Source organism: Panulirus ornatus, chromosome 32 (genome assembly GCF_036320965.1).
Source record: "Panulirus ornatus isolate Po-2019 chromosome 32, ASM3632096v1, whole genome shotgun sequence".
Lineage (NCBI taxonomy): Eukaryota > Metazoa > Arthropoda > Malacostraca > Decapoda > Palinuridae > Panulirus > Panulirus ornatus.
Window position 1 is genome coordinate 22,566,816 of NC_092255.1, and position 10,862 is coordinate 22,577,677.

The 10,862-nt window shown below is 37.4% G+C and overlaps 1 protein-coding gene across 1 annotated transcript in view; it reads left to right on the plus strand.

Annotated features, from left to right (window-relative positions):
• Nucleotides 1-10,653, plus strand: part of LOC139759168 (uncharacterized) — a 41,805-nt gene extending 31,152 nt beyond the window's left edge. The window contains exons 5-6 of the mRNA XM_071681213.1: nt 7,595-7,740; nt 9,805-10,653. Of these exons, the coding sequence (XP_071537314.1) occupies nt 7,595-7,740; nt 9,805-10,026 (368 nt within the window). The 3' untranslated portion in view covers nt 10,027-10,653. The remainder of the gene's footprint in view (nt 1-7,594; nt 7,741-9,804) is intronic.
• The last annotated feature ends 209 nt before the right edge of the window (nt 10,654-10,862 follow it).

Here is a 10,862-nt window from a genome sequence, read left to right on the forward strand (position 1 = left end):
ATTCATGCTCATTCTACAGTATGACTTCCCTATAAAATTTTGTAAGGTAATTTTTCTTCCTGTTTTCCATCCAGCATGTCCTGGAGGGTGGGGAGAGAGCCTTTGCTTTGCTATCCTTTTCTTCTGTAGCTTTTTTTTCTAAGGCCAGACCACCTTGCTTGATCCTTACGGTCTTTGTTAACACTGTGTAACTGTCACACACAGGTTCCTGAGACTTATTACAATAGACGATCAATTTTGGAGTCTGTGTGATTACTGTTTGTGTGTATGTATGCAGTGTTAAAAGATCTTCATTCCATTTGTTCAGAGAAAGTGTAACTTTTATTGTTCTTACTATTTCTTTTTGAGTGAGATTTAACTTTGCATCATGGCTTTAAAGCTCATCACATTTCCAGCACAGTATTGCATTGGGGATGCATCTCACATGGTACTACCATATGTTGTACATTGGCTTTGAAAGAAGCTTGGGGATTAGCAATGGAGAAAGTCCATAATACTCTGTCTAGCAAGCTCATTTTGACTGTATGGGATTCAGTCCTCAGTGTCATCAGTCCAGTAAAATGTGTTTTTAGTGTTCTTGTGCTTTAAGGCAAAGTCTTGGATCAGCTCTGTTGACTTTGCAAGTGTACCCAGGGAAATGGCAGGAGAGTGGATGGGCATTTATCTAAATCCTCAAGATCATTGGCCTCCTTGTCTGTGGAATTTACTGTATTGGCATCATTTGTGAATTCTTGTGTATCTTATGGCATCGTCCACATCTGCATAAGCTTTCTTAGTTCCCTCTAAGGGAATGTCCATGACACCCTTGTGGTGCCTCAACAAAGAATTATTTGGCAAGCTTCAGGATTTTCATCGTCAAAGAGGTTTTGCACATCTTCTGTGACATTTTGGAATTTTCTTGCAGGCTTCAGTAAAACTTTGACTCATTTGGATCAACCTGTCCAGAATCTAGACTTATCACATGTAGTGTTCTGTAGCTTTTACTCTCCCAACAGGAATAGTTGATGACCTCACCATAAGCAGAATTTCTCAGTATCTGAGTTTGACTTTATGAGGTTTCTCATTATACTCAAAAAGCTTAGGTTGAATTTCAGTTAAATTTTTGAGTAGCTTGAATTTGGTCTTTAATGGTCAATTCGACTATGTTGTGTTCCATATGTAAACCAAGTGAGCTAGTTTTGTTTAGTTTCTTAACTGTCAGTGGTAAATATCTTTGGCTTAAGATTGTGAACATTATTATCACACATGAGACAGACTCTGTATGATGCAGTGTAGCAGTGAAAGCTAGATAGGAGTCACATACCTGCATTGCTGTCATTAAATTTACCCTATCTAACCCATCTGGAAGTCACCTTTCTCCCAGATTCTAAGCTATAGCTGATTTAGAAGTCTGATGCCATAACACATTCTTACAGTTGTGCCACATTGTATGAATTGTATAACCCATTTGGCAGTGGCCAGGTACAGTTAAAACCATCCTTTGTATCCCCATATTCTAACCACCCCATGCATTGTTGAGCCACCACCTGTAATGATAGTAACTAACTGCTAACCTGGTGTTGTGTGTCCATGCCTCATCTCCTTTGGTTCCCATCAACCACCATCATGCTCTTGCCCCACCTTCAGAGCAGCTACACCGTCACCGCCACCACCGTCGTCACCAGCAGCGTAAGACAGGTCGGGGACATGGCAGCAGCAGCAGCTCCCGACGCCACAGTCTGGGCGAGGCTGTGGCAGCGGTGATCTTCAGACAGGTAGCCACCGCTTGGTTGTGTGCTGCTGCCACCATTCCTTACCACTGTGTATATTTGACATTTTTTTCTAATGCATTTTCATATTTTATTGGTTTATCATTTACATCACGTTTTTCTGTAGAATTCTGCATGAGTTTTTATTTGAAATATATAATATTGTTGTTTTGTTTGATATGGTGATGGATGAGATTTAGAAGTGTTGTGTGATAAAATTGTAGTTTGTGTGATGATTAATATTTATATTTCTCTATGTTATCTTAGTGTATTACAAATGTAAATAGTTAATAGCCAATTTTTAGTCAAGAATGACAGATGTAAATTGGTTAAGGCATGATAAAATATTCAAGCCAAGAGAACAGATTATTATAAGTGCCAGTTGAAAACCATGTTTCTTAATACCAGTTGTAGACACCTAGATAGGATATATGTCAGATTAGAATAGGATTGGTTACAGTATTAAACTATGTTGATTGCCACAGCAGCATAGCAAGCCAGTTGAGTTTAAATTTATTCTTGAAAAAATTACACGTTTGTTCAGTCACCATACAGAGTAGGGCATTAGTCTCACTCTACAAAATATGTAAAATGTCACCAGAAAAATTATGGTTCTAATGTGTTTTCTATGTCTTTCAATAGCTTTCTGTTTTATTTTTAGACATAGACTTCAGTGATTTTTTACATACAAGGCATGCTGTTCTATACTGGGTTCAACTTGCAATCATTGGATCAAACCAGGGCATGTGAAATGTCCAAGGTAAACCATGGAAAGGTCTGTAGGGCCTGATGTGGATAGCTATGGTTCCATTGCATTACATTTGACAGCTCGAGAGTGAGTGTGAGTGGATGTGGCCTTTCTTCGTCTGTTTCTTTGGCACTACGTTGCTGATGCAGGAGGATGCAATGCTGTTTCCTGTAGGGTGGGGTGGAGTATATATATATATATATATATATATATATATATATATATATATATATATATATATATATATATATATATATTTATTCATTTTATTTTATTATACTTAACGCCATCTCCCGCAAGGAAACAGACGAGGAGTGGCCCAACCCACCCACATGCACACACATAAACACCCACACACGCACATATACATTTCAACGTAGACATACATATACCTACACAGACATATACATATATACACATGTACATATCCATACTTGCTGCCTTCATCAATCCCCCACCCCACACACACTCCACCACCACCAAGCAAACTACTATTCCTTCAAACATACCCATTTTTGCTGAGATAATGTTCTTGCCTTCCACAAATTCTTCAACAATCATACGCTTCCATGTTTCCATCCGCTCCTAAGTATACTCCCAGATATCTAAATCACTTTCTCCAGTTTTTCTCCATTCAAACTTACCTCCCAATTAACTTGTCTCTCAACCCTACTGAACCAAATAACCTTGCTCTTATTCACATTTACTCTTAACTTTCTTCTTTCACACACTTTACCAAACTAAGTCACCAACTTCTGCAGTTTCTCACCCGAATCAGCCACTAGAGCTGTACCATTGGCAAACAACTGACTCACTTCCCAGGCTCTCTCATCCACAACAGCCTGTATACTCACCCCTCTCTCCAAAACTCTCGCATTCACCTCCCTAACCACCCATCCATAAACAAATTAAACAACCATTGAGACTTTACAAACCCCCAGCCGCAAACTGACATTCACTGGGAACAAATCTTTTTCCTCTCTTCCTACTCATACACATGCCTTACATCCTTGATAAAAACTTTTCGCTGCTTCTAGCAACTTACCTCCCACACCATATACTCTTAAAACCTTCCTCAAAGCATCTCTATCAACCTATCATATGCCTTCTCCAGATTCATAAATGACACATATAGATCCATCTATTTTTCTAAATATTTCTCACATATATTCTCAAAAGCATCTCTATCAACCTATCATATGCCTTCTCCAGATTCATAAATGCCACATATAGATCCATCTGTTTTTCTAAATATTTCTCACATATATTCTTCAAATCAAACACCTGATCCACACATCCTCTACCACTTCTGAAACCACACTGCTCTTCCCCAATCTAATGCTCTGTACATGCCTTCATCCTCTCAGTCAATACCCTCCCATATAATTTCCCAGGAATACTCAACAAACTTATACCTCTGTAATTTGAGCATCACCTTTATCCCCTTTGCCTTCGTACAATGGCACTATGCATGCTTTCCGCCAATCTCAGACACTTCACCATGAGCCATACATACACAATATCCTCACCAACCAGTCAGCAACACCATCACCCCCCCCCCCTTTTTTTTTTTATATAAATTCCGCTACAATACCATCCAAACCCGCTGCCTTGCTGGCTTTCATCTTCCGCAAAGCTTTCACTACCTCTTCTCTGTTTACCAAACCATTCTCCCTGACCCTCTCACTTCGCCCACCACCTCGACCAAAACACCCTATATCTGCCACTCTATCTATCATCTAACACATTCAACAAACCTTCAAAATACTCACTCCATCTTCTCACATCACCACTACTTGTTATTGCCTCCCCATTAAACCCCATCACCGATGCTCCCATTTGTTCTCTTGTCTTACGCACTTTATTTACCTCCTTCCAAAACATCTTTTTATTCTCTCTAAAATTTAACAATACTCTCTCATACTTGATTTCTGTATCCCACGTCAGTGAGGTAGTTCCTGGAAACAAATGAATACCCATCCACTCTTATACACACATATATACATATATACACATACATATACATATCAGCATATACATACTATGCATACACAGACATATATATATACTCATATGGACAAATTCATACTTGCTTACCTTCATCCATTCCCAGCGACACCCCACCCCAACCTACCCCACAGGAAACAGCATCTCTACCCCCTGTGTCAGCAAGGTAGCACCGGGAAAACATACAAAAGAAGGTCACACTCATTCACCCTCATTCTCTAGCTGTTATGTGTAATGCATCAAAACCACAGCTCCCTATCCACATCCAGGCCCCATTGACCTTTCCATGATTTACCACATACGTTTCACATGCCCTGGTTCAGTCCATTGACAGCATGTTGACCCCCATATACCACATCATTCCAATTTACTCTATTCCTGGAACACATCTCACCATCCTGCATGTTCAGGACCCGATCACTCAAATTCTTTTTCACTCCATCCTTCTATCTCCAATATGGCCTCTCACTTCTCATTATTCCCTCCACCTCTGACACATATCTTCTTTGTCAGTATTTCCTTACTCATTCTCTCCATATGTCCAGACCATTTCAACACACCCTCTTTTGTTCTCTCAACCACACACTTTTTATTTCCACACATCTCTCTTACCCTTACATTACTTATTCAAACCACCTTACACTACATATTGTCCTCAAGCATTTCATTTCCAACTCATCCACTCTCCTCCGTACAACCCTATCTATATAGCCCATGCCTTGCAACCGTATAATATTGTTGGAACTTCTTTTCTTTCACACATATCCATTTTTGCTCTCCAAGATAACGTTCTCTTTCCACACATTCTTCATCGTTCCCATAACCTTTGCCCCCTCCCCAAACCTATGACTCACTTTCGCCTTGATGGCTCCATTTGCTGCCAAGTCCACTCCCAGATATCTAAACACTTCACTTCCTTCAGTTTTTCTCCATTCAAACTTACATCCCTACTCACTTGTCCCTCAACCCTGATCTTATTTGCATTTACTCTCAACTTTTCCTTTCACACGCTTATCCAAATTCAGTCACCTTCTGCAGTTTGTCACTCAAATCAGCCACTAGTACTGTATCATCAGCGAACAACGATTGAATTACTTTCCAGGCCCTCTCATCCCCAACAGACTGCATACTCAGGTTATTGGTGAAAGTCTCTTGAGCTATACAACATTGTTCTCTCATTTTGTCACTTATGCAGCTTATGCCTACCTTCCAGTGTTTTACATTGCTACCTTTTCTCCCTGGTTTTCATCTTGCTTTACATAATTTTGATAATTTTATACTTGTGTCAGTTTCTATCCTAGAAAGGAAAAGTTGTTGGAACTTTGAGAATGCTACAAATATCTATGGAAATGTGGAAGAATTTTTATTTTCACTTGAAAGATTGATTTTTCAATTGATTCAGCACATAGCAAAAAATTCATTGATATCTCCAGACTTCATTTAACAGGAACATAGGAATCTTGAAGATTGTGACAACTTTTTCTTCATAGGATGAATTCACTAACCCATAAATGAAGTGAAACAGAGGAGGAGTCCTATCCTGCCCCAGCATAACTCAGATATGGACAGTATTTCATAAATATAGACAGCAACCTGGACACTCAATTATTTGCTAGCCAGTAATTCAAAATCTCAAAAGCATACATGCGTTCCTAGTGTCAAGGTATCCACAAAATGTTTTCTTCTGGTATAAATCTTCATAAAAGTAGTTTTAAACTTTAATATTGTTTATTTGGAGCATTTTCAATTTTTGAATTCCATGTGTCCCTTTTTTCCCTACACCCCAAGATTGGGTGTAAGAATTGGGGCATCTTTTGCCCATACTTTGATTAGGGCATGTTTTCCTAATACTTTGTAATTCACTGTATATAATAATTTTGATCCCAGAATTCTCCTCAGTTATTAACTAGAATGAAAAATGGAAACATGTTAAAGAATGAGACACTAACAATAGACAATGAAAAAGAAAATCAGCTCTTCCCAAAACAATTTTGAAACTAAATAAGGTCACAAAGTCATGGAATAGATGTCTTCCTTGATTATCCATACTGGAATGATATTAGAATTAATATTTTGTACATCAGAGTAGATATTTGGTTAAATCTCAGTTATTACACCAACTTTTCATGTAAAGGAAAACTTGATAAAATTGGTTCAAGAAAATTAAAAGTTAAGTAGATTTTGGATGTGAACTTATTTCATTATTATTTGAACAGAACATGATGGGTTGGAACAGGTCTGGAAAAGTCTCATTAATTTGCAATTTTGCATATTTAAAGATTCCAAGTCTTAGAAGCTCAGGAAGTGATCATGAAATTATTTTTTGGTCTGAATTTTGACCATAAGACTAGTAAAAGCTTTACCTATAAAGTATATGGTATCCTCATGAACTGAGTGTTTTTTCTTAGAAGCATGTTTTAAGTAATCAAGATACTTTAGAAATGTTAATGCTAATATTCTTTATGTACTGTAATACTTCCCTGAAATTTATGTGAACAATGGTTTCGGTCTGAAAAAGTTGTTCATCTAGTTTATCTATTTATTTTATTTATTATACTTTGTCGCTGTCTCCTGCGTTAGCAAGTTAGCGCAAGGAAACAGACGAAAGAATGCCCCAACCCACCCACATACACTTGTATATACATACACAGACATATACATATATACACATGTACCTAATTCATACTTGCTGCCTTTATTCATTCCCGTTGCCACCCCGCGACACATGAAATGACAACCCCCTCCCCCCGCATGCGCGCAAGGTAGCTCTAGGGAAAGACAACAAAGGCCATATTCGTTCACAGTCTCTAGCTGTTATGTATAATGCACCTAAAAGTTGGTAAAAGGTCTAAATATTTTACCATTCAGCAAGTGTATAATCCTTGATATTAACTGTACAGTGTTAGATTTTTCTTTCCCAGTTTATAGCTTAGCCTTCATTCTACTACATATTCATATTATGACCCCACTAATTTGACCAGATGTGATACAGGTTTATTTTCTTCTGTCATTATGCTTTAAACAGTCTGACTTGTTTTATTCAAGTTATTACCCAGCTGACATGACCTTGTGACCATATTATCTCCCACAGTAAAAGAGGCGGCTGGATTTCTACGCATCGGGTCCCTGAATGTGAAGGTGCGAAAAACAACTGAGGCCTTCAATAATCTGCTGTCCCGTGATGTTGAGGCAAGGCTACACCGTGCCTGGGGCTCCAGTGACTCACTTCCCGATGCAGTAAGCTCATCTCTAGGTCCTGGATGGGGATTCAAGGCATACTATTGTAGAGATAAATGCCTTTGGAAAAAATGAAGGTAGAAGAGGGAATGCAGTGATTAAAATAAGGATGGGTAAAGGATGCCTCAAGGGAGAGGGAAAAGAAAAGAGATGCCTTGGGAGGTGCTAGAAGGGTAAGAATAAAAGACATCATAAGAGAAAGGATGGAATACCTCTGGGAGATAGACGCCCCGTCAGAGAATAATCATATGCCATGGCAAATAGAGGTAGTACTATTTTAAATTAAGATGGAAAAAAATTGTGCATTGCTGTAAGTGAGGAGATAAGGCTATACCTCTGAAAAGCAGAGGAAGTGGAGGAAAGAATGCTTTAGAAGGGAAATACCATACTTGAAATATAAAAGGGAGGGGACAGTGTAGGAGAGAGGTTGGCCCACTTAGCTCATTACAGTTGTTGGAAACACTCTAGGTTTTGTAAGAGAAAAGGAGAAACAAGGTAAAAGGTGTGATATTTGAATTTAAGAACTATTGTTTGCAAGTAATTTTCGGTAAGAATTAAGAGTTCTTGTAGCAATAGGTGGTTGCTGTCTTTCATACGTTTAAGCTAGTCTAGATATTTAGAATGAGATGATGAAATGTACTGAGCAGAAGCCTTTGCACTGTTTGGTCCTGAAGAAATGTATCTGTCTGTACTAGTGTAGATGGCATGCATGATACATCCAAGTTTGAAATGTAGTTTCGTGCTGAAATGCTACTTTTTTTACCTGATCCTCACCTGTTGTAAAAGTATTAATATTTTTGTTGCTTGTATATTTATAAATCTCTATCTCCAGTGCCTCACCCTCCTTGCGAACTCCCCTTCTGGGGAGTAGCCGCAACAGAAACATCTCTGCACTGCCCTCCCCAAATGAATCCTGCACATGCTTCATCCCCCTCACAGTAGTAGGTCCTCTCTACCTGGTGAATCCCATCACTATTCCCACTGAGGATGCTAGCTGTCTTACACAAATTATGTTTGTCTCTCTTATTCATTTATTTTTTGTTTTATCAACCCATCATCATCCATGGGAACATCATCCATGTTTCCCAAATGAATGAGTCATTTCAAAGTATTTCCCTTAACTAACACTGTAACCTTACACACAATTTCTTTGTATTTCTGTTAACCCATACCTGCTTTACACTTCATTTTTATGTGCTCCATCGAGTCTGATAACAAACCAAGCATGCCTCAGGTAGCTTATTTCATATATTTGAATCCAACATTGGTCTGGAGATTGAATCATGCCTTGTAAACCTTCATCACATACCCCCTTCTCCTAATTTTATGGTATTTCAGTTTAAAAGAACCCAACTAGGTCTTCTACAAAACACAGGGTACAAAAGGTGCTCACATATTAAACCAAACTGATGAAGACTTTCTGTATTACAAATACTACGTTACTATAACTATTCATCACTTATGTTCAACTGATTACACGATGTATAAACCATAGGATTTACTATGTAAACATTCCCGTATATCTGCCAACCAGACTATGTAGTTGTACCTCTTCCACTTGCTTATCATCTTCAGCTCTTTTATAATTTTCTTAACTGGCTGCTATTATAACCTCCTAGTTCTGTAATACCTCAACCGTGTATTTTCAGCTGAATGGCTCTTAAATTAAGTAAACTGTTATTCATTTCTTTATTTTTATTTATAAGAGCAAAATTGTAATTTACTTTGAAAATATTGTATTCTCTTTTATGGTTCAGTAATATAATGTACCAATATTATATGAGCATTTTTTACTTGAGAATATTGATTTTAAAATTAATATTATAGAACTATTTTTCATGTGCATATGCAAACCATTTTGAGTTTTGGATATTGTTTAGTCAGATGGTGACAAAAGGGTATTATATTGTAAAGTTTCATAAAGTGGAATAGTATTAAGTTAATAGATAATGTTACAAGTGAAGGATACTAGTAGCATAGCAGTAGTTGGGTGCTCTGATGATTATTCACATACTTTGAAAAATGAAAGTATGACATGAAATTTACAATTATACTGTTTTATAGGATAAAGAATCAAAATCAATGCCGCCCCCTAAGTTTGGACCCATCAAGAAGAGGAGAACCAAGAAAGAACGTGACTTTGTGATGAATCGTCCAGTTTCAGCACATTCTGCCCTTGCACCTACAGATGATACCACAACCCCTCCACAGATATCAGGAGCACCCCCTATGAATGCTGATTCAGACTCAGACTCTGCTTATGGCTTTGGTTCAGAGTGGCATTAACACAACTAAAAGTTAGGCTGTCAAAGCAGCACTCACAGAAAATGTTCTTTTAATGAGAATGAACTTTGCTGTACATAGGCTGTGCCAGCTTTAAAAGTGGTAATGACGTAAGGAGATATATGTACCAGTATTTTAGTATCACCTGAAAACTCATACACAATCTTTGTTCTTGTTTAAGATACTGTTTTAATTTCACATACTAGGAAAAAGAATCATTATGAATTATTTCTCTTTAAGGTAGGAATTCTTGGATTTTAAACATTTTAGTATATTGTACTAATATATTCTTAAAAATAGTTTTTTCACCCATCCTTATTTATTTTAACCACTAGTGCAATCGAAATGCTAAACATGACATTTTTTTCTTAATCTGCATTATCTCCTAAAATTTCAAAGGCTATACGTACATAAAATTAGTCTAAGATCTTGATTAGATTTTAATGAACAAATTACCTAGGAAAATACTCGCAAACATTTAAAGCTATTTTCATCTTTTAATTGTTATACTTACAGCTAAGGACAACTGATTAACCATTCAGGTTATTCACCGTAGGTCTGAAGATAATGTGAAACCTGTTTTACAAGCGGTTTTTGTGATGTGAAGTAATGTGATTTGTAAATGGAGAAGCAGCATTTTTATTACCTATACATGGCATTAGTTTAGAATCCAGCAAGATACTGAAATGTAATGCAAATGATTATCAGTTTCTAGGCTTTAGAATGAAAGTTGGTTGTTGATGATCTTATTAGTGATTAGTGGGGGTTTTTTATTTCATTAGGTTTAATACTAAAGTACAGTACTTAAATATTCCATAAGCTTATGTTGTTGATATCAA